Raw genomic sequence first — 23,425 nt, 5'->3', positions numbered from 1 at the left:
CGCCCGCACGAAGGAGGAGACGAAGCCGTCCCCGCGGGGGATCCGCACCCGGTACAGCCCGTCGCGCGCCGCCACCTCCTTGGGGACGGGGACACGGGGACGGGGTCAGCGTCAGGGGGTGCCGCCGTCCCCCCCCCCCCCGCGTCCCCCCGTCCCACCCGCAGCGCCAGGCGCTCCTCCTCGCTCAGCGGCCGCTGCGCCAGCACCGGGTCCCCCCCGGGCTCCAGCTCAGGGTCCCCGGCGGCGGTACCGGGTGCTGCCGTCTGGGGGGGGACAGGGACAGGGACAGGTCACCCCGGCTGCCACCACCCCCGGTGCCACCACCCCTGGTGTCACAACCCCCCTGTGTCACCATCCCCCTGTTATCAGCCCCCCGTTGCCAACCCCCTGGTGTCCCCCCAGTGTCACCCCCCAGTGTCCCCAGTGTCACCTCCCCCCCAGTGTCCCCCCCCCAGTATCCCCCCCAGTGTCCCCCCCCCAGTGCCACCACCTCCCCGTTATCAGCCCCCCTTTGCCAACCCCCTGGTGTCCCCCCCCCGTGTCCCCCCTCCGTGTCACCCCCCCAACAGTGTCCCCCCCAGTGTCCCCCCCCAGTGTCACCACCCCCCAATGTCACCACCCCCAGTGTACCCCCCCCAGTGCCACCCCTCCCCCGTTATCAGCCCCCCATTGCCAACCCCCTGGCGTCCCCCCCGGTGTCCCCCCCGTGTCACCACCCCCCCCCCAGTGTCACCACCCCCCCGGTGCCACCAACCCCTGGTGCCACCACCCCCTGGTGTCACCCCCCCCCACTGTCCACCCCCCCCATTATCACCCCCATTGTCACCACTCCCCATTGTCCCTCCCCCAATGTCACCCCCCGCAGTGTCACCCCCCCCCCGCAATGTCACCACCCCCCATTATCACCCCCCCCATTGTCCCCCCTTTGTCCCCCCCCCATTGTCACCCCTCCCCCCATTGCCCCCCCCGGTGCCACCCCCATTATCACCCCCCCCATTGTCCCCCCGCCCTTTGTTCCCCCCCATTGTCACCCCCCCCCCCAGTGCCACCCCCCATTATCACCCCCCCCGGTGTCACCCCCACATTGCCACCCCCCCCCAGCGTCACCTGCCCTCCAGTGCCACCCCCCAGTGTCACCCCCCTTGTCACCCCCCCCCCCCGCTGCCCCCCCCTTTTGTGCCCCCCCCCCCGACCTGGCTCGAAGGAGTGCTCCAGGGCCAGCGTCACCCCGCAGGACTCGGCGTCACGGCCGTCACCCTGGGGACATGGGGGTGGGTTGGGGACACCACACGGGGGGGCACCCCCGTTTGGGGACACCCCCACGTGGGGACAGACCCCCGGGTTTGGGGACGGCCCCGTTTGGGGACACCCCAATTTGGGGGCTTTTGGGGACAGCCCGGGGGGGACACCCCCATTTGGGGACATTTGGGGTGAGGGGACACCCCCGTTTGGGGACAGACCCCCCAGATTTGGGGACATCCCCATTTGGGGACACCTGGGGGGGACACCCCCATTTGGGGACATTTGGGGTGAGGGGACACCCCCTTGGGGACAGATCCCCCAGATTTGGGGACATCCCCATTTGGGGACACCCCAGTTTGGGGACATTTGGGGTGTGGGGACACCCGGGTTTGGGGACACCCCAATTTGGGGGCTTTTGGGGACACCCGGGGGGGGACACCCCCTTTGGGGACAGAATCCCCGGATTTGGGGACCCCCCAGGTTTGGGGTGCCCCCTTGTAGGGACCCCGAGGCCACGCCCCCTCCATGAATATTAATGAGCCCCCCACCAAAGCCACCCAATCACTGTGAGACACCCCACCCGGCCTCATGAATATTAATCAAGCACTCACCCCTCTGATCATGAATATTAATGAGCTGTCACACCACGGTGTCATGGGTCGGGCTGGCCGCCCTCATTAATATTCATAAGGGGCTCCCCAATGACACCAAAAGCCACGTGAATATTAATGAGCGGTGTCACGTGGTGCGCAGTCATGAATATTAATGAGGCACCAACCTCAAAATAGTTAAGCCAATGAAAAGCAATTAATAATTGCCCGTAATTATTTATGGCTAAATATCAAACCACTCATTTGCATGCTCATTAATATGCATGACACCCTGTAAGGTAGACAGAAAGCTCATTAATATTAATTAACGTGACACAAACACGCTCTAAAACCTTATGAGGAAGTCCCCGCCCCCTTCATGAATATTAACGACCCTTAATTAACCGGGTCACGAATATTAATTAGCAACGATGCCCCCCCTCCGACAACCACGCCCCTCATGAATATTCACGACCCACCCAGGGCAGCCCCACCGCGGTGGGCGGAGCCAACTCATACCCTAATTAATATTCATGAGCATCGCCCCGCCCCCTCAGCAACAAGCCCCGCCCACCGCCCTCCCCCGCCCCCCTCCGAACACTCCCGCGGTGCGCGGCAAGGCCCCGCCCCCTTCCCCAGGCCACGCCCCTTCCCCAGGCCCCGCCCCCTTCATGCATATTCAATGAGCCCCGCCCCCGCTCACCCCGCAGCCCGAGGCCGCCCCGGCAGGGCCCGGCCGCCGCCAGCAGCGGCAGCAGCGGCAGCAGCGCCGCCATCTTGTCCGCCATCTTGGCGCCGCGCGGCAGGCCGGGAGCGGGGGCGGGGCAACGGGGGGGTTCGGAGGAGAGGGGCGGGGCGATTGGGGCGAGGGGCGTGGCGATTGGGCGCGGCGATTGGGCGAGGGGCGTGGCGATTGGGTGAGGGGCGTGGCAATTAGGGGAGAGGCGTGGCGATTGGGCGCGGGCTGTGGTGATTTAGGGCGGGAAGCGGGGAGAGGCGGGGCGGCGGGCCGAGCGGCGCGGCGATTGGGCGAGAGGCGCGTCAAGCAGCGGAGGGGCGCGGCGATTGGTCGGGGGGCGGGGGCTCAGGGGGAGGTGGATGGGGGGGGGAGGCGGCGCGCGCGCTTCCCGCCTCGGCGCCGCGCCGCCATCTTGTGGGCGCCGGGCGCCATCTTGAGCGCTGAGGGCCCGGCAGGGCTCGGCCATGGGGCGGCTCCGGCGCTGCCTGCAGCGGGGCGAGTACGGGCGGCTGCGGGACCTGCCGCTGCTCGAGGGGGACTTCCTGCAGGTGCCGGGGCGGGGGGGGGGGGCCCCTCGGGGCTGGGAGACCTCCCCCGGGCCCTGTCCCCTCAGGCCCTGCCCCTCCCCCCGCCCCGGGCCTTGTCCCCTCAGGCCCTGCCCCGGGCCCGGTCTCTCAGCCCCGGGACCCCCCCCAGGGCCCGGGGCCCCCCCAGACCCCTCCCCTCAGCCCCTGGACCCCCCCCCCCCCAGCTCCATCCCCTCAGCCCTGGGACCCCCCCCCCGGGCCCGGTCCCCCAGCCCCAGATCCCTCCCCCCAATCCTGGGCCCCCCCCCGACCCCATCCCCTTATCCCCATGTCCCCCCCACCCCGACCCCCAGCCCCAGCCCTGTCCCCCCAGCCCCCCCCCCCAGCCCCCCCCCCCCCCCCCCGATAACCGTGCCCCCCCAGGTGACGCGCGGCGGGGACGCGGCCACGCGGGTGACGGTGGGTGTCGCCGCCAGCGGCCCCCAGCTGCCGCGCCCCGACCTGCTGCTGCTGGCCGCCCCCGCGCCCGGCCCCCCCACGAGCTGCAGCTCTGCGCGTGAGCACCCACGGGACCCCCCCACAGGGACCCCCAGTGCTCCCAGTGACCCTCCCAGTGCTCCCAGTGACCCCCCCACAGGGACCCCCCCGGTGCTCCCAGTGCTCCCAGTGACCCTCCCAATGCTCCTAGTGACCCCCCCCAGTGACCCTCCCAATGCTCCCAGTGACCTTCCCAGTGACCCCCAGTGCTCCCAGCAACCCCCCATGACGCCCCCCAGTGACCCCCCAGTGACCCTCCCAATGCTCCCAGTGACCCCCAGTGACCCTCCCAGTGCTCCCAGTGACCTTCCCCAGTGACCCCCCAGTGCTCCCAGCAACCCCCATGACCCCCCAGTGCTCCCAGTGACCCCCCAGTGACCCTCCCAATGCTCCCAGTGACCCCCCAGTGACCCTCCCAGTGCTCCCAGTGACCCCCACAGGGACCCCCCGGTGCTCCCAGTGACCTTCCCAGTGACCCCCCCAGTGCTCCCAGCAACCCCCCATGACCCCCCAGTGCTCCCAGTGACCCCCCCAGTGACCCCCCCGTGCCCCCCCCAGTGCTCCCAGTGACCCCCCAGTGCTCCCAGCAACCCCCCCATGACCCTCCCAATGCTCCCAGTGACTCCCCAGTGACCCCCCCAGTGCTCCCAGTGACTCCCCCAGTGCTCCCAGTGCTCCCAGTGACCCTCCCGGTGCTCCCAGTGACCCTCCCGGTGCTCCCAGTGACCCCCCCAGTGACCCTCCCAGTGCTCCCAGTGACCCTCCCCAGTGACCCCCAGTGCCCCCAGTGACCCCCGGTGCTCCCAGTGCTCCCAGTGACCCCCCCCAGCGACCCCCCAGTGCTCCCAGTGACCCCCCTGGTGCTCCCAGTGACCCCCCAATGCCCCCAGTGACCCCCCCAGTGCCCCCCCAGTGCCCCCCAGTGCTACCAGCAACCCCCGCAGTGCCCCTCCCAGTGCTCCCAGTGACCCCCCCAGTGCTCCCAGTGACCCCCCCAGTGACTGTCCCAGTGCCCCCAGTGACCGTCCCAATCCCCCCAGAGACCCTCTCAGTGACCCCCCCGTGCTCCCAGTGACCCCTCCCAGTGACTCTCCCAGTGACCCCCCCGGTGACCCCCCAGTGACCCTCCCAGTGCTCCCAGTGACCCTCCCCAGTGACCATCCCTCTGCCCCCAGTGACCATCCCAATGCCCCCAGTGACCCCTCCCAGTGCCCCCAGTGACCCCCCAGTACTCCCAGTGACCCCCCCAGTGTCCCCCCCAGTGCTCCCAGTGACCCTCCCCAGTGACTGTCCCAATGCCCCCAGTGACTCCCCAGTGCTCCCAGTGACCCTCCCAATGCTCCCAGTGATCCCCCCAGTGACCCCCAGTGACCCTCCCAATGCTCCCAGTGACCCCCCTCCCAGTGACCCCCCGCAGTGCCCCCAGTGACCGTCCCAATCCTCCCGGTGACCCCCCAGCAACCCTCCCAATGCTCCCAGTGACCCCCTCCAATGACCCCCCCAGTGCCCCCAGTGACCCCCCCAGTGACCCCGCCCAGTGCCCACCCCGAGTGACCCCCCAGTGACCCCCCTCCTAGTGCTTCCAGTGACCCTCCCCAGTAACCGTCCCAATGCCCCCCCAGTGACCCCCCCCCAGTGCCCACCCCCAGTGACCCCCCAGTGCTCCCAGTGCCCCCCCAGTGACCCCTCCAAGTGCCCCCAGTGACCCCTTCCAGTGCTCCCAGTGACCCCCCAGTGACCCCTCCAAGTGCCCGCTCTCCCAGTGCCCCCAGTTGCTTTCTCCCTGTCTCAGTTCCTTTGCTCCCAGCCCCCCCAGCCCCCCCAGCTCCCCCCAGCACCCCCAAACCCCCCCCCCCAGCCCCCCAGTCCCTCCCAGTGCCCCCAGTAACCCCCGTTTCCCCCCCCCAGACTGGTCCCGCTGGGCTGCGTGGCGCTGTCCCTGCGCAGCGCGGGGCGCGGGGAGCTGCGGGTGCGGCTGCCCTCGGGGCGCTGCCTCTACCTGCGCCTGCTGGGCCCCCCCCCGCGCCTCCCCCGCCTCTTCCTCCCCTGGCTGCGCCTCCTCCTCCTCCTCCGCGCGCCCCCCGGGACCCCGGCGAGGAGGGGGGGACCCCCGGGGCGCCCCCGCCCTGAAAAAAAAAAAAAAGCTGAGCTCCCAATAAAGGTGGTGCCGGAGCGCTTCGGGTAGGGGGGGCTGCGGGGGTCAGGGGGCTGGGCCACCCCCAGCGGGACAGACGGACGCGGGGGGGCACAGACACCGGGTCCCCCCCTTGTGACCCCCCCAATATTTTGGGGACCCCCCAGAGGGACAGATGGACGTGGGGGGCACAGCCACCAGGTCACCCCCCCTTGTGACCTCCCCCACTATTTTGGGGCCCCCCAAAAGGACAGATGGACGCGGGGGGGCACAGACACCAGGTCAACCCTTTGTGACCCCCTAATATTTTGGGGACCCCCAGAAGGACAGACGGACGCGGGGGGCACAGACACCAGGTCCCCCCCTTGTGGCCCCCCCACTATTTTGGGGCCCCCCAAAAGGACAGATGGACACGGGGGGGGCACAGACACCAGGTCAACCCCTTGTGACCCCCCCCCCCCCCAACATTTTGGGGCCCCCAGAAGGACAGACGGACACGGGGGGGGCACAGACACCAGGTCAACCCCTTGTGACACCCCCCCCAATATTTTGGGGACCCCCTGAAAGGACAGACGGACACGGGGGGGGCACAGCCACCAGGTCACCCCCCTTGTGACCCCCACTATTTTGGGGACCCCCCCTGAAAGGACAGAAGGACGTGGGGGGGCACAGACACCGGCCCCCCCCCCCCGTTGTGACCCCCCCACTATTTTGGGGACCCCCAGAAGGACAGATGGATTGGGGGGCGCAGACACCGGGTCACCCCCCCTTGTGACCCCCACCGTTTTGGGGACCCCCCCCAAAGGACAGACGGACGCGGGGGGCACAGCCACCGGGTTCCCCCCCTTGTGACCCCCCCCCAATATTTTGGGGACCCCCCCAGAGGGACAAACGGACGCGGGAGGGGGCACAGACACCGGGTCCCCCCCTTGTGACCCCCCCAACATTTTGGGGACCCCCCAGAAGGACAGATGGATGTGGGGGGGCACAGCCACCAGGTCACCCCCCCTTTGTGACCCCCCCCAATATTTTGGGGACCCCCCCCCAAGAGGACAGGTGGACACGGGGGAGGCACAGACACCGGGTTCCCCCCCTTGTGACCCCCACTGTTTTGGGGCCCCCCCAGAGGAACAGACGGATGCGGGGGGGCACAGACACGGGTCCCCCCCCTTGTGACCCCCCACCATTTTGGGGACCCCCCCAGAAGGACAGACGGATGGGGGTTGCAGACACCGGGCCCCCCCCCCCCCCGTTGTGACCCCCCCCACCATTTTGGGGACCCCCAGAGGGACAGATGGACGTGGGGGGGGGGGCACAGACACCGGGTCCCCCCTTGTGACCCCCACTATTTTGGGGACCCCCCCAAAGGACAGACGGACACGGGGGGGGTACAGCCACCGGGTTCCCCCCCCCTTGTGACCCCCCCAATATTTTGGGGACCCCCCCCCAAGAGGACAGGTGGACACGGGGGAGGCACAGACACCGGGTTCCCCCCCTTGTGACCCCCCCACTATTTTGGGGACCCCCCCAGAAGGACAGAGGGACGTGGGGGGGGCACGGCCACCAGGTCACCCCCCCCCTTGTGACCCCCACTATTTTGGGGACTCCCCCAGAGGGACAGACGGACGCGGGGGGGGGCACAGACACCAGGTCCCCCCCCCTTGTGGGCCCCCCCCAATTTTGGGGACCCCCCCAGAAGAACAGACAGATGGGGGGGCGCAGACACCGGGTCCCCCCCTTGTGACCCCCCACTATTTTGGGGACCCCCCCCCCAAAGGACAGATGGACGCGGGGGGCACGGCCACCTGGTCACCCCCACCTTGTGACCCCCCCCCCCATTTTGGGCCCCCCCCAAAGGACAGACGGACGGACAGACGCCGGGCTCCCTTTATTGGCGCTCGGTCCGGGGCGCTGCGGGGGAGAGACGGCACCGCTGAAACCCCGAACCGGGAGGAATTCACCCCAAAATGGGACCCCCCCCCCCCAAAAGGGCTGACCCCCCCCAAAAAAAGAGCCAAATGCCCCCAAAAAAGGGCTGAAACCCCCCAAAAAGGGCTGAAGCCCCCAGAAAAGAGCTGAAAACCCCCAAAAAAAGAGCTGAAACCCCCAAAAGGGCTGAAACTGACCCCAAAAGAGGTGACCCCCCCAAAAAAGAGCTGAGCCCCCAAAAATATGAGAACCCCCCCAAAAAGAGCTGACCCCCCCCAAAGGGCTGAAATCCCCCCAAAAGGGGCTGAATCCCCCAAAAAGGGCTGAAATCCCCCAGAAAAGGGTTGAACCCCCCCAAAAAAAGGTTGACCCCCCCCCAAAAAGGGCTGAACCCCCCCAAAAGGGCTGAAATCCCCCAGAAAAGGGCTGAAATCCCCCCAAAAAGGGTTGTACCCCCCCCAAAAAAAAGGTTGAACCTCCCAAAAAGGGCTGAAATCCTCCCAAAAAGGGTTGAACCCCCCCCAAAAAGGGCAGAACCCCCAAAAAGGGCTGAAATCCCCCCAAAAACGCCAGAACCCCCCCCCAAAAAAAGGTAGAGCCCCCCCCAAAACGGTTGAACCCCCCCCCCAAAAAAGGCAGAACCCCCCAAAAAGGACTGAACCCCCCCCAAAAAGGGCTGAAATCCCCCAAAAAAAAGATTTGAACCCCCCCCCCCAAAAAAGGTTGTACCCCCCCCCCCAAAAAGGCAGAACCCCCCAAAAAGGGCTGAAATCCCCAAAAACGCCAGAACCCCCCAAAAAAGGCAGAGCCCCCCCCAAAAAAGGAGCTGAACCCCCCAAAAGGGCTGAACCCCCCCCCAAAAAGGACTGAAACCCCCCCAAAAAAGGTTAACCCCCCCAAAAGAGCTGAAATCCCCCAAAAAGGGTTGAACCCCCCAAAAAAAGGTTGACCCCCCCCCCCAAAAGGGCTGAACCCCCAAAAACGCCAGAACCCCCCCAAAAAAGGCAGAGCCCCCCCCAAAAAGGGCTGAACCCCCCAAAAGGACTGAAACCCCCAAAAAGGGCTGAAATCCCCCCAAAAGGGTTGAACCCCCCCCCAAAAGGGCAGAGCCCCCCAAAAGGACTGAAACCCCCCAAAAAGGGCTGAAATCCCCCAAAAAGGACTGAACCCCCCCAAAAAGGGCAGAGCCCCCCAGAAGGGCTGCCCCCCCCCCCCCACTCACCGGGCGCCCCTCACTGCGGCACTGCGGGGAGAGAAGAGGAGCCGTCAGCCAGCCCCCCCCGGCACCCCGTGGGGGTTGGGCCCCCCCCTCAACGTTTTGGGGACCCCCCCACATTTTTGGGGACCCCCACATTTCGGAGACCCCCCCATTTTGCCCCCCACTTTGTGACCCCCCCCCAATTGCTGTTAACTCCCCACCCCCCTTCCCCCTCCACTTGGGGCACCCCGCACCCCCTTTAGGGCCCCCCCCTCCCTCTATGACCCCCCCTTATTCCCAGGGACCCCCCTTTATTTCGGGGACCCCCTTATTTTTAGGACCCCCACTTTGCAGACCCCCCCATTTTGCCCCCCACCCCCCCCAATTGTTGTTAACTCCCCGTCCCCCTTCCCCCTACACTTTGGCTACCCCGCACCCCCTTCACAGCCCTGCACTCCCCCTTTACAGCCCCCCCCATTTCCAGGGACCCCCCCTTATTTTCAGGGACCCCCCTTATTTTCTGCATTTTTAGGACCCCCCATTTTGAAGACCCCCCATCTTGCCCCCCACCCCCCATGGATGCTCTACATCCCCGTCCCCTTTCCCCCTACCCTTTGGCTACCCTGCACCCCCTTTAGGGACCTCCCATCCCCTTTACGCCCCCCCCATTTCCAGGGACCCCCCTTTATTTCGGGACGCCCCCTTATTTTTAGGACCCCCATTTTGAAGACCCCCCCCCCTTTTGCCCCCCACCCCCCATGGATGCTCTACAACCCCGTCCCCCTTCCCCCTACCCTTTGGCTACCCCGCTCTCCCTTTAGGGACCTCCCCTCCCCCTCTACGACCCCCCCCCAATTCTCAGGGACCCCCCTTTATTTCGGGCCCCCCCTTATTTTTAGGACCCCCCCACTTTGCAGACCCCCCCATTTTGCCCCCCACCCCCTATGGATGCTCTACAACCCCATCCCACCTCCCCTACCCTTTGCCTACCCCACTCTCCCTTTAGGAACCCCTCCTCTCCCTCTATGACCCCCCCTTATTTTTAGGGACCCCCCTTTATTTCGGGGACCCCCCTTATTTTTAGGACCCCCCCCCACTTTGCAGACCCCCCCCATTTTGCCCCCCACCCCCCCCCCACTTGTTGTTAACTCCCCGTCCCCCTTCCCCCTCCACTTGGGGCACCCCGCACCCCCTTCACGGCCCTCCCCTCCCCCTTTACGCCCCCCATTCTCGGGGACCCCCCTTATTTCGGGGACCCCCCTTATTTTTAGCCCCCCCCACTTTGCAGACCCCCCATTTTGCCCCCCACCCCCTATGGATGCTCTACAACCCCATCCCACCTCCCCCTACCCTTTGGCTACCCCGCTCTCCCTTTAGGGACCCCCCCTCCCTCTCCGACCCCCCTTTATTTTTAGGGCCCCCCCCCGGTAATTTTAGCCCCCCCCCCTCACCGCGGACGTCCAGCCTGCACTCGGTGAGCGCCTCGCCCAGCTCGTTGACGGCCCTGCAGCCGTAGGTGCCGCCGTCGAAGGGCCCGGGCTTGCGGATGAGCAGCGTGAGCACCCCCTGCGCGTGGCGCCGCAGGAACCGCGGGTCCTCGCCCAGCTCCTGCTGGTTCTTCAGCCACACCACGCGGGGCTGGGGGGGGGCGAGGGGTCAGCGGGACCCCCCGGGGGGATAGAGCCCTCCCTCGGGGGGATAGAGCCTACCTGGGGGGGATAGAGCCCCCCACGGGGTGATAGAGGCCCCCCCGGGGGGATAGAGGCCCCCTTGGGGTGGTAGAGCCCCCAGGGTGATAGAGGCCCCCCCAGCATGATAGAGCCCCCCCCATAGAGTGATAGACTCCCCCTTGGGGTGATAGAGGCCCCCCGGGGAGATAGAGCCCCCTTGGGGTGATAGACACCCCCCGAGGGTGACAGAGGCCCCCCTGGGGGGATAGAGCCCCCATAGAGTGATAGACCCCCCTTGGGGTGATAGAGGCCCCCCGGGGAGATAGAGCCCCCCCTTGGGGTGATAGACACCCCCCCCGAGGGTGACAGAGGCCCCCCTGGGGGATAGAGCCCCCCCATAGAGTGATATAGCCCCCCTTGGGGTGATAGAGCCCCCCCGGGGGGATAGAGCCTACCTGGGGGGGATAGAGCCCCCCCCCGGGGTGATAGACACCCTCATAGAGTGATAGAGGCCCCCCTGGGGGATAGAGCCCCCGCCCGGGGAGACAGAACCCCCCCCCGGGGAGATAGAGCCTACCTGGGGGTGATAGAGCCCCCCCCAGGGGTGATAGAGCCTACCTGGGGGGCATAGACACCCCCTTGGGGTGATAGAGCCCCCCCCGGGGGGATAGACACCACCCCCGGGGGATAGAGCCTACCTGGGGGGCATAGACACCCCCCCTGGGGTGATGGAGCCCCCCGGGGGGATAGAGCCCCCCCCCCATAGAGTGATAGAGCCCCCCCTTGGGGGATACAGGCCCCCTTGGGGTGATAGAGGCCCCCCGGGGTGATAGAGGCCCCCCCCCGGGGAGACAGAGCCTCCCCTTGGGGTGACAAAGCCCCCAGGGGTGATAGAGCCCCCCTTGGGGTGAAAGACCCCGACTTGGGGTGACAGAGCCCCCCCCCCCCCCGGCGATAGAGCCCACCTGGGGGTGATAGAGCGGCCCCCCCCCCCCCCCCGGGGTGATAGAGCCCCCCCACGGGGTGATAGAGGCCCCCCCGGGGGATAGAGCCCCCCATAAAGTGATAGACCCCCCTTGGGGTGACAGAGCCCCTCATAGGGTGACAGAGCCACCCCTTGGGGTCCCTGACCCCCCCCCGGGGTGAGAGACCCCCCCTTGGGGTGATAGAGGCCCCCCGGGGGATAGAGCCCCCCTTGGGGTGATAGACACCCCCCCAGGGTGACAGAGGCCCTCCCGGGGTGATAGAGCCCCCCCACGGGGTGATAGACCCCCCCCTTGGGGTGCTGCCCCCCTTGGTGTCCCTGACCCCCCCTTGGGGTGACAGAGCCCCCCTCATAGGGTGACAGCCCCCCCCCCCATGGGTTCCCCACCGCCCCCATGGGTTCCGCGTCCCCCCTATGGGGGTTCCTTCCCCCCCCATGGGGTCCCCAACCCCCCCATGGTATCCCCCGACCCCCACATGGGTTCCCTGACCCCCCCGGGGTTCTGCCCCCCCCTTGGGGTCCCTGACCCCCCCTTGGGGTGACACCCCCCCCCTTGGGTTCCCCACCGCCCCCATGGGTTCCGCGTCTCCCCTATGGTGTCTGTGCCCCCCTGTGGGGTTTCTGACCCCCCCCATGAGGGTTTCTGCCCCCATGGGGTTTCTGACCCCCCCAATGGGTTCCCCAACTCCCCCCGGGGTTCTGCCCCCCCCTTGGGGTCCCTGACCCCCCTTGGGGTGACAGCCCCCCCTTGGGGTCCCCACCACCCCCATGGGTTCCGCGTCCCCCCTATGGTGTCTGTGCCCCCCTGTGGGGTTTCTGCCCCCCATGAGGTTCTGCCCCCCCAGCCCCCCCCGTGCCCCCCCCCACCTTGGGGTGCCCCCGCACGGCGCAGTTGAGGGCCGTGCTGTACCCGGCCACCACGCTGCGGTCCACCAGCGGGGTGAGGAACTGCGGCGCCGCGCGGGAAGTCGTGCTCCTGGTACCGCACCGGCTTCAGCACCAGCCCTGGGGGGGGCAAGGGGGGGCAGGGGGGGGGTGAGGGGGGGCACGGGGTGAGGGGGGGCACGGGGTGAAGGGGGGGCAGGGGGAATGGGGGGGCAGGGGGGCAGGGGGGCACGGGGTGAGGGGGGGGCAGGGGGGAATGGGGGGGTGTGGGGTAAGGGGGGCATGGGGTCAAGGGGGGTAAGGGGGGAGGCACGGGGTAAGGGGGGCACGGGGTGAACGGGGGGGGCACGGGGTGGGGGGAGGCATGGGGGAATGGGGGGGGCATGGGGTCAAGGGGGGGTAAGGGGTCAAGGGGGGAGGCAGGGGGTCGGGGAGGGGGCAGGGGGAATGGGGGGCGTGGGGGGGGGCACGGGGTAAGGGGGGCATGGGGTGAAGGGGGGTAAGGGGTAAGGGGGGGCACGGGGTAAGGGGGGGGACATGGGGTCGGGGGGGAAGGGGGTCAAGGGGGGCACGGGGTCAAGGGGGGCATGGGGTCAAGGGGGGGTAAGGGGTCAAGGGGGAGGCAGGGGGTCGGGGAGGGGGCAGGGGGGAATGGGGGGGCAAGGGGGAATGGGGGAGCGGGGGGGGCAAGGGGTCAAGGGGGGGTAAGGGGTAAGGGGGGGGACATGGGGGCGGGGGGAGCAAGGGGGAATGGGGGGTGGGGGGTAGGGGGGCACGGGGGTGGGGGGGTAAGGGGTAATGGGGGGGACATGGGGTCAAGGGGGGCACGGGGTCGGGGGACCCCCCAAACACCTTTAGACCCCCGCCCCCCCAAACCCCCTTTAGACCCCTCCAAACCCCCCTTTGGGCCCCCAACCCCCTTTGGGTCCCCCCAACCCCCTTTAGACCCCCCCCCCAGCCCCCCCAAGCCCCCTTTAGCCCCCCCAGCCCCCCAAGCCCCCTTTAGACCCCCCAACCCCCTTTAGACCCCCCAGCCCCCCCAATCCCCCTTTAGGCCCCCCAGCCCCCCAACCCCCCTTTAGACCCCCTCTAGCCCCCCAACCCCCCTTTTCCCCCCAAATCCCCCTTTGCCCCCCTTTGCCCCCCAGCCCCCAAATCCCCCTTTAGCCCCCCAGCCCCAGCAAACCCCCTTTAGCCCCCCCAAGCCCCCCCAACCCCCCTTTCCCCCCAAATCCCCCTTTAGCCCCCCCAGCCCCCCAAACCCCCTTTAGCCCCCCAAGCCCCCCAAACCCCCCAAACCCCCAAATCCCCCCAAACCCCTTTAGGGTCCCCCAAACCCCCCCAACCCCCCTTTTCCCCCCAAATCCCCCTGTGCCCCCCCAGCCCCCCCAACTCCCCCCAAACCCCCCAAATCCCCCCTTTTCCCCCCAGCCCCCCCAACTCCCCCCAAACCCCCCCAAATGCCCCCCCAGCCCCCCCCGGCCCCCCCCCCGGGCGCACCCTGCTTGGCGATGCGGGCGGTGTTGGCGGAGAGGCCGGGGGTGTCGCTGAGCCCGCAGACGTTCTCGCTGTAGACGCGGAAGGCGTACTCGTTGCCCACCACCAGGTCCGACACCGTGCAGCGCGTCGGGCGGCTGTGCTCGTACACCGTGAACCACTCCTGGGGGGCGCCGGGGGGGGTCAGGGGGGCGGGGGGGGCAAAGGGGGGCTGGGGGGTCTAAAGGGGGGGTTGGGGGGAGTTGGGGGGCTGGGGGGCAAGGGGGGGATTTGGGGGGCCTAAGGGGGACAAAGGGGGGCTGGGGGCAAAGGGGGGCTGGGGGGTCTAAAGGGGTGTGGGGGGGGGGGGGCTGGGGGCTGGGGGGGCAAAGGGGGGCTGGGGGGGTCTAAGGGGGTTTGGGGGGGGGCCTAAAGGGGGACAAGGGGGGGGCTGGGGGGGGCAAGGGGGGGCTGGGGGGGTCTAAAGGGGGTTGGGGGGGGGCAAAGGGGGGCTGGGGGGGCTGGGGGGGGGTCTAAAGGGCTTGGGGGGAGGCAAAGGGGGCTGGGGGGGTCTAAAGGGGTTGGGGGGGGCAAAGGGGGCTGGGCGGGGCAAAGGGGGAATTTGGGGGGGGGGTCTAAAGGGGGGTGTGGGGGGGAAAAGGGGGGTGGGGGGTCTAAAGGGGGGTGTGGGGGGCAAAGGGGGGCTGGGGGGTCTAAAGGGGGTTGGGGGGCCTAAAGGGGGGCTGGGGGGACTGGGGAGGGTCTAAAGGGCTTGGGGGTGGGCAAAGGGGGGCTGGGGGGATCTAAAGGGGGTTGGGGGGGGCAAAGGGGGGCTGGGGGCCCCAAGGGGGGGGTGGGGGGCCTAAAGGGGGGTTGGGGGGTCTAAATGGGGGTTAGGGGGGGGAAAAGGGGGGCTGGGGGGGGTCTTAAGGGGGTTGGGGGGGCTGGGGGGGGTCTAAAGGGGGTTTGGGGGGCCCCAAGGGGGTTGGGGGGGTCTAAAGGGGGCTGGGGGGGCTGGGGGAGGGGTCTAAAGGGGTTGGGGGGGTCTAAAGGGGGGCTGGGGGGACTGGGGGCCAAAGGGGTTTGGGGGGGCTCAAAGAGGGTGTGGGGGGTCTAAAGGGGGGTTGGGGGGGGCCAAAGGGGGGTTTGGGGGGGCTGGGGGGCTCTAAAGGGGGCTGGGGGGACTGGGGGGCAAAGGGGGGTTGGGGGGTTTGGGGGACCCTAAAGTGGTTTGGGGGGCCCCGAGGGGGGGGGGGGGGGTCTAAAGGGGGCTTGGGGGGGCTGGGGGGGTCTAAAGGGCTTGGGGGGCAAAGGGGGGCTGGGGGGGTCTAAAGGGGGTTGGGGGGGGCCCAAAGGGGGTTGGGGGGGGGTCTAAAGGGGGGTTGGGGGGTGGGGGGTGGTTGGGGGGTCTGTGGGGGCACTTAGGGGTCTGGGGGGGCCAGTTACGAGGTGGGGGGGCACTTAGGGGTCTGGGGGGCAGTTGTGGTTCTGGGGGGGCAGTGGTGGGGCGGGGGGGCAGCTGGGGGGGGGGGGGGCGCCCACCATGGTCTTCTTGTCGGCCTTCTGCACGGTGTAGCCGGTGATCTCGGCGTTGCCGTCGTCGCGGGGGGCTCCCACTCGAGCAGCGCGTTGAAGCCCCACACCTCCTTCACCCGCACCGCCTGCGGGGGGCCCGGCCGCTCTGCGGGGGGGGGGTCACCGCCCGGCACCCCCCCCCCCCCCCCGGGCACCCCCACGTACACCCCGGTACAAAAAGTGCCCCCGAACTGACCCCAAATGCACCCAGGTACACCCCAAAAAACAAAATGCCCCCAGATACACCCCAAAAAACAAAAATGACCCCAAACAGACCCCAAATGCCCCCAGATACACCCCAAATACAAAAAACGCCCCCAAACTGACCCCAAATACCCCCAAACAGACCCCATTGCCCCTTCACATCCCCCCTATTGCCCCCTCCCCCTGCCCCCATCACCCCATTACCCCCTCCCCTTGCCCCCATTGCCCCCCAGCCCCATCCCCCTGCCCCCATCACCCCCTCCCCTTGCCCCCATTGCCCCCCAGCCCTCTTCCCTTGCCCCAATCACCCCCTCCCCTTGCCCCCATCACCCCATCACCCCTCCCCTTGCCCCCATCACCCCATCACCCCCTCCCCTTGCCCCCCTTGCCCTATTGCCCGCTCCCCTTGCCCCATCACCCCTCCCCTTGCCCCCATTGCCCCGTGACCCCCTCCCCTTGCCCCCATCACCCCATTACCCCCTCCCCTTGCCCCCATTGCCCCCCAGCCCCATCCCCCTGCCCCCATCACCCCCCTCCCCTTGCCCCCATTGCCCCCCAGCCCTCTTCCCTTGCCCCAATACCCCCTCCCCTTGCACTACTGCCCCTTCCCCTTGCCCCCATCACCCCATCACCCCCTCCCCTTGCCCCCCCTTGCCCTATTGCCCGCTCCCCTTGCCCCATCACCCCCTCCCCTTGCCCCCATTGCCCCAATACCCCCTCCCCTTGCCTTATTGCCCCTTCCCCTTGCCCCCATCACCCCGTCACCCCCTCCCCTTGCCCCCATCGCCCCCGATACCCCCTCCCCTTGCCCCGATACCCCCTCCCCCTGCCCCATACCCCCCCCCGCCCCCCGTTGCCCCTCACCGACGACGCGCAGGCGCAGGGTGGCCGCGTCCTCCATGTTCTCGATGTGCAGGCGCAGCTCGTAGGTGCCCGAGTGGGAGCGGGCGGCGGCGCGGATGAAGAAGACGCTGTCCTGCTCCGAGTTGCGCACGTGCACGTCCTGCGCCAGCGCCTGCCCCTCCTTCGTCCACGTCACCTTGGGGCGCGGCTTCCCCTGCGGGCACGGCCCTCAGCACCCCCGGCGGGGGGGACAGGGACCCCCACGACCCCATAACCCCACGGCCCAACAGCCCCGTGGCCCCATGGCCCCATATCCCAATGGCCCCGTGGCCCCATGACCCCACAGCCCAACGTCCCCATGTCCCGATGGCCCCATGACCCCCCCATGGGCCCATGGCCCCACATCCCCATGGCCCGATGGCCCCATGACCCCATGGCCCCATGTCCCGATGGCCCCGTGGCCCCATAACCCCACAGCCCAATGGCCCCATGGCCCCACAGCCCAACATCCCCGTGTCCCCGTGTCCCAACGGCCCCGTGATCCCACAGCCCCACAGCCCAATTTCCCCGTGTCCCCATGTCCCGATGTCCCCATGGCCCCACATCCCCATGGCCCCATGGCCCCACAGCCCAACGTCCCCATGGCCCCGTGTCCCGATGGCCCCATGGCCCCATAACCCCACATCCCAATGTCCCGATGGCCCCCATGACCCCACAGCCCAACGTCCCCATGTCCCGATGGCCCCATGGCCCCCCATGGGCCCATGGCCCCACATCCCCATGTCCCCATGGCCCCACAACCCAACGTCCCTATGGCCCCGTGTCCCCATGGCCCCATGACCCCACAGCCCAACATCCCCATGTCCCAATGGCCCCATGGCCCCCCCATGGGCCCACATGGCCCCACATCCCCATGGCCCCATGGCCCCATGGTCCCATGTCCCAATGGCCCCGTGGCCCCATGTCTTGATGGCCCCATGGCCCTGTGACCCCACAGCCCAATTTCCCCATGTCCCCATGACCCCATGGCCCCATGACCCCACAGCCCAACGTCCCCGTGTCTCCACGTCCCGATGGCCCCGTGGCCCCATGGCCCCGTGGCCCCACAGCCCAACGTCCCCAGGGTCCCAGTGTCCCAACATCCCCATGGCCCCGTGGCCCCGCATCCCAGTGTCCCTCCATCCCAACGTCCCGATTTCCCTGTGCCCCAACGTCCCCAAATCCCAATGTCCCCACGACCCCATGTCCGCTTGTCCCCATGACCCCGTGGCCCCACGGCCCCACATCCTAATGGCCCTACACCCTGATTTCCCCGTGTCCCAATGTCCCCACTGTCCCAATGTCCCCATGTCCCCATGTCCCTACACCCCAACATCCCAATGTCCCCATGTCCCCATGTCCCAGTGTCCCTCCATCCCAACGTCCCGATTTCCCTGTGCCCCAGCGTCCCCAAATCCCAATGTCCCCATGGCCCCATGTCCCAATGTCCCAATTTCCCTCTGTCCCAATGTCCCCACGACCCCATGTCCGCTTGTCCCCATGACCCCGTGGCCCCACGGCCCCACATCCTAATGGCCCTACACCCTGATTTCCCCGTGTCCCAATGTCCCCACTGTCCCAGTGTCCCCACGTCCCCATGTCCCCATGTCCCCATGTCCCGGTGTCCCCACATCCCAACACCCCCGTTTCCCTGTTCCAATGTCCCCATGTCCCCACGTGCCCACCTCCCCAAATCCCCCCGTCCCCATGTCCCCGTCCCCCCCTCCCCATGTCCCCATTTCCCCCCGTGTCCCCATGTGTCCCCCCCCGTCGCCCCATGTCCCCCCATGTCCCCCCCATGTCACCCCCATGTCCCCCTGTCCCCCCCATCCCCCCATCCCCTTGTACCCCCCCCCATCCCTGTGTCCCCCCCCCCGACGTCCCCGTGCCCCACACCTGGAAGGGGACAACAAACCCCTGTCCCCCCGTGTCCCCCCCACGTCCCCCTGTCCCCCCCATGTCCCCCCATATCCCCCTGTCCCCCCCGTGTCCCCCCCCGTGTCCCCCCCCCGTGCCCCCCGTGCCGTACCTGGAAGGGGATGACGAGGTTGACCTGCTCGCCCACCTTCCTCACGTAGGTCTGCCGCAGGTGCCGGGGCAGCCGGATTTTGGGGCGCTCTGCGGGGCGACCAGCGGCTCCGTCGGCTCAGGGACCCCCCGAGCACCCCAAAACCCCCAAAACCCCTCCCCAACTCCCCCCTAAACCCCCCCCAATCACTAAACCCCCCAAAACCCCCAACTCCCCCCAAACCCCAACCAAACCCCCCAACCCCCCAAAACCCCCAACCCCCCCAAGACCCCCAAAACTCCCAAACACCCCAAACTCCCAAAACCCTCCCAAATCCCCCAAACCCCCCAACTCCTCCCCAAAACCCCCGAAACCCCCCAAATCCCCCAAAACCCCCAAATCCCCCAAAACCCCCCAAACCCCCAAACCCCCCAAACCCCCCAACTCCCCCCAACCCCACCAAACCCCCCAAGCCCCCCAACTCCCCCCAACCCCCCCAAACCCCCAAACCCCCCAAACATCCAACTCCCCCCAAGCCCCCCAAACCCCCAAACCCTCAAATCCCCCAAAACCCCCAAATCCCCCCAAACCCCCAAGACCCCCAAATCCCCCAAAACCCCCAAATCCCCCAAAACCCCCCAAGCCCCCCAAGCCCCCCCGACCCCCAAACCCCCAAGCCCCCCAAACCCCCAAAACCCCCAAATCTCCCCAAACCCCCAAAACCCTCCCAAATCCCCCCAAACCCCCAAACCCCCAACTCCCCCCAACCCCCCCAATCCCCCCAACCCCCCAACCCCCCGACCCCCCGACCCCCCAAGCCCCCCCAGCCCCCCCGGCACCCACCGACGATCTCGCGGATGGTGACGGGCTGCGCCAGCGTGGCCGGGGGCTCTTGCCGGCGATGTTGACCCCGATGACGCGGAACAGGAGCCTCTCGCCCGTCGGCAGCCCCCGCGCCGTGAACCCGCAGCGCTCCACCAGCTCCGTGTTGGCCGGCACCCACTCGTCCGCTGGGGGGGGGGGGGGGGGTTGGGGGGTTAGGGGGTTAGGGGGGGTTTGGGGAGGGTTAGGGGGAGATGGGGGGTGGGGGGTTTTGGGGGGTTGGGGGGAGATGGGGGCTTGAGAGGGGAGTTGGGGGGGGGGGGCTTTGGGGAGTTATGGGGGGGTTATAGGGGGAGTTGGGGGGGTTTGGGGGGGAGATGGGGGGTTTGGGGGTTATGGGGGGAGATGGGGGGGTTTGGGGTTATGGGGGGGGTTGTAGGGGGAGTTGGGGGGTTTTGGGGGGAGATGGGGGGGTTTGGGGGAGATGGGGGGTTGGGGGAGTTGGGGGTTATGGGGGGGGTTATAGGGGGGAGATGGGGGAGTTGAGGGGGTTTGGGGGGAGTTGGGGGATTGGGGGGGAGATGGGGGGTTTGGGGGAAGTTGGGGGGTTTGGGGAGATGGGGAGTTTGGGGGTAGTTGGGGGGTTTGGGGGGTTGGGGGGTTATGGGGGGAGATGGGGGGGTTTGGGGGAGATTGGGGGGAGTTGGGGGAGTTGGGGGGTTATGGGGGGGGAGATGGGGGGAGTTGGGGGGAGTTTGGGGGGTTATGGGGGGGATTTGGGGTGGGTTTGGGGGGAGATGAGGGGGGTTTGGGGGGAGATGGTTGGCTTTGGGGGAGTTGGGGGGTTTAGGGGGAGTTGGGGGTTTTGGGGGGAGATGGGGAGTTTGGGGGTAGTTGGGGGGGGGGGTTTGGGGGGGTTGGGCCGTTATGGGGGGAGATGGGGGCTTGGGGGGGTTGGGGGGAGTTGGGGGGAGTTGGGGGGTTATGGGGGGGAGATGGGGGGTTTGGGGGGAGATGGGGGAGTTGGGGGGAGATGGGGAGGAGTTGGGGGGTTTGGGGTGGGTTTGAGGGGGAGATGAGGGGGTTTGGGGGTTATGGGGGGGAGATGGGGGGGCTTGGGGGAGTTGGGGGTTTTGGGGGGGTTTGGGGGGAGATGAGGGGGGTTTTGGGGGGGTTTGGGGGGAGTTGGGGGGTTATGGGGGGCAGATGGGGGGTTTTGGGGGAGATGGGGGGGAGATGGGGCAGGGCCTCGGGGTTGTGGGGTGAGGTTACGGGGCGGGGGTCTATGGGGCAGGGGTCTATGGGTCAGGGCTATGGGTCAGAGCTATGGGGCGGGGGTCTCTGGGTCAGGGCCGCGGGTGGGGGTGCGGTTGGGGGCGCCCCACTCACAGCCCTCGCGGCAGTACTCCACCAGGTAGCCGTCGATGCCGCCGGCCCCCACGCGCTCGGGCGGGCGCCACTTGAGCGTGGCCGTGGTGTCGGTGACGTCCTCCAGCACCAGGTGGGTGGGCTCGCTCGTGGGGGCTGCGCGCACCCGTCACCCGCGGGGCAGCGCGGGACCCCTGGGACCCCCCGCCCCAAACCCCCTTCTGGGCCCCGGGACCCCCGGACCCTTCCGACATCCCCAAATCCCCTCTTGGCTGCCCCAAAACCCAGCCGGGAACCCCCAGGGCCCCTCCTGAGGACTCAAACCCCACCCGGGACCCCCGAATCTCATCCAGGACCCCCGAACCTCATCTGGGACTCCCCAAACCCCATCCAGGACCCCCCAGATCCCATCTGGGACCCCCAAACCCTTTCCAGAACCCCCCAAACCCCCTCCCAAGTCCCTCAACCCCCTTCCAGGATCCCCCAGGACCCCCCCAACCCGCCCAGGACCCCCAAAACCCCTCCCAAGTCCCTCAACCCCCTTCCAGGATCCCCCAGGACCCCCCAAATCCCCTCCAGTACTCCCTAAAACCCCTCTGAAGTCCCCCAAACCCCCTCCCAAGTCCCCCAAACCCCTCCAGGACCCCCAAGCCCCTCCAAGACCCCCCAGTCTCTCTCCCAAGTCCCTCAACCCCCTTCCAGGATCCCCTGGGACCTCCCAAACCCCCTCCAGGACCCCCCAACCCCCTCCCAAGTCCCTCAACCCCCTCCAGGATCCCCTGGGACCTCCCAAACCCCTCCAGGACCCCCCAACCCCCTCCCAAGTCCCTCAACCCCCCTCCAGGACCCCCCAAACCCCTCCAGGACCCCCCAAACCCCCTCCAGGACCCCTCAATCCCCCTCCCAAGTCCTTCAACCCCTCTTCAGGACCCCTCAACCCCCTCCAGGACCCCCAAACCCCCTCCAGGACCCCCCACTCCCTCTCCCAAGTCCCTCAACCCCCTTCCAGGATTCCCTGGGACCTCCCAAACTGCCTCCAGGACCCCCAACCCCCCTCCCAAGTCCCCTCAACCCCCCTCCAGGACCCCCCAAACCCCCTCCAGGACCCCTCAAACCCCCTCCAGGACCCCTCAACCCCCTCCAGGACCCCAAACCCCCAGATCCCCCGGGGCCGCACCGATGGGCATGAAGGGCTGCGTGTTGTGGCTGGGCTGGGAGATGCCGATGGAGTTGACGGCGAAGACGCGCATCTCGTAGAGGACGCCCTCGATCATCTTGGTGGACTCGTAGGTGGTGTCCGTGTACACCTCGAAGTTGAGCTTCATCCAGCGCATGGAGCCCTTCTTCTTGCGCTCCATCAGGTACCCTGCGGGCGCGGGGGGGACGGGGGACGTGGGCTTGGGGACATGGGGACATGCGGGGACACGTGGGGACGTGGGGACGTGGGGACGTGGGGATATGGGGACACAAGGACGTGGGGATGTGGGGACGTGGGGACATGGGGAAATGGGGACATGGGGACATGGGGACGTGGGGACATGGGTGTAGGGACGTGGGGAGACCTGGGGACGTGTGGGGACGTGGGGAGATGGAGATGTGGGGACACTGGGGCATGGGGACGTGGGAATGTGGGGACATGGGGACCTGGGGACGTAGGGATATGGGGCTGTGGGGATGTGGGGACATGGGGATATGGGGAGATGGAGATGTGGGGACATTGGGGCACAGGGGATATGGGGTTTCGGGGGACATGGGGATGTGGGCGTAGGAAGGTGGGGACATGGGGACATGGGGACGTGGGCGTAGGGAGGTGGGGACGTGGGGACATGGGGACGTGAGGACGTGGGCACGTGGATGCGGACGTGGGGATGTGGGGAGATGGAGAGGTGGGGACATTGGGGCATGGGAATGTGGGGACATGGGGATGTGGGGATATGGGGACACAGGGACATGGGGATGTGGGGACGTGGGGAAATGGGGACATCGGGACACGTGGAGATGGAAAAATGGGGGCACGGGGACGATGGAGATATGGGGACACTGGGGAGTGGGGGATATGGGGTTATGGGGACATGGGGACGTGGGGACATGGACGTGGAGATTTGGGGACACGAGGACACGGACGTGGAGACACAGGGACACGGGGACACGAGGACATGGATGTGGGGATGTGGGGACACGGATATGGGGACACGGGGACACGAGGACGTGGACGTGGAGATTTGGGGACGTAGATATGGGGACGTGGGGACACGAGAACACGGACGTGGGGATGTGGGGACGCAGACGTGGGGACACGGGGGGACACGGGGACACGAGGACATGGACGTGGAGATTTGGGGACGTGGATATGGGGACGTGGGGACACGAGAACACGGACGTACGGATGTGGGGACGCAGACGTGGGGACACGGGGGGACACGGGGACACGAGGACATGGAGGTGGCGACGTGGGGGCCACGCGGACAATCCACGCCACAAGCGAGCAGGGGGCCACGCGTGGGACACGCCGGGGCCCACGCCGCGCCCCCCCTCACCGGTGACCGGCTGTCCCCCGTCGTACTTGGGGGCTCCCAGGTGAGCACGGCCCAGTCCTCGCCCACCGAGGTGATGCGCACGGCCTCGGGGGGGTCGGGGACGTCTGCGGGGACACG

General features: G+C 68.2%; 1 protein-coding gene and 1 long non-coding RNA gene across 2 annotated transcripts in view; both read right to left on the bottom strand.

The window, feature by feature from the left end:
* LOC136788667 (uncharacterized) lies at positions 1-1,263 on the bottom strand. Its single transcript, XR_010827299.1, has 3 exons — positions 1,194-1,263; positions 159-263; positions 1-78 (listed from the first exon to the last, which is right to left on the bottom strand). It is a non-coding gene; the product is annotated as an uncharacterized lncRNA (long non-coding RNA).
* Positions 1,264-7,638: 6,375 nt separating this feature from the next.
* LOC136788584 (myosin-binding protein C, fast-type-like) overlaps positions 7,639-23,425 on the bottom strand; it is a 36,469-nt gene continuing 20,682 nt past the window's right edge. The window contains 16 exon segments of the mRNA XM_066987146.1: positions 7,639-7,680; positions 8,921-8,941; positions 10,348-10,534; positions 12,419-12,514; positions 12,516-12,556; positions 13,937-14,096; positions 15,455-15,516; positions 15,519-15,593; positions 16,556-16,748; positions 18,603-18,691; positions 19,425-19,472; positions 19,475-19,591; positions 20,793-20,927; positions 21,949-22,137; positions 23,309-23,341; positions 23,344-23,412. Coding sequence (XP_066843247.1) covers positions 8,931-8,941; positions 10,348-10,534; positions 12,419-12,514; positions 12,516-12,556; positions 13,937-14,096; positions 15,455-15,516; positions 15,519-15,593; positions 16,556-16,748; positions 18,603-18,691; positions 19,425-19,472; positions 19,475-19,591; positions 20,793-20,927; positions 21,949-22,137; positions 23,309-23,341; positions 23,344-23,412 — 1,505 coding nt within the window. The 3' untranslated portion in view covers positions 7,639-7,680; positions 8,921-8,930.

This window comes from Anser cygnoides, chromosome W (genome assembly GCF_040182565.1).
Source record: "Anser cygnoides isolate HZ-2024a breed goose chromosome W, Taihu_goose_T2T_genome, whole genome shotgun sequence".
Classification (NCBI taxonomy): Eukaryota; Metazoa; Chordata; class Aves; order Anseriformes; family Anatidae; genus Anser; species Anser cygnoides.
Note: the sequence above shows the minus strand (reverse complement) of the source record. Positions and strands in the feature narration are given on the sequence as shown.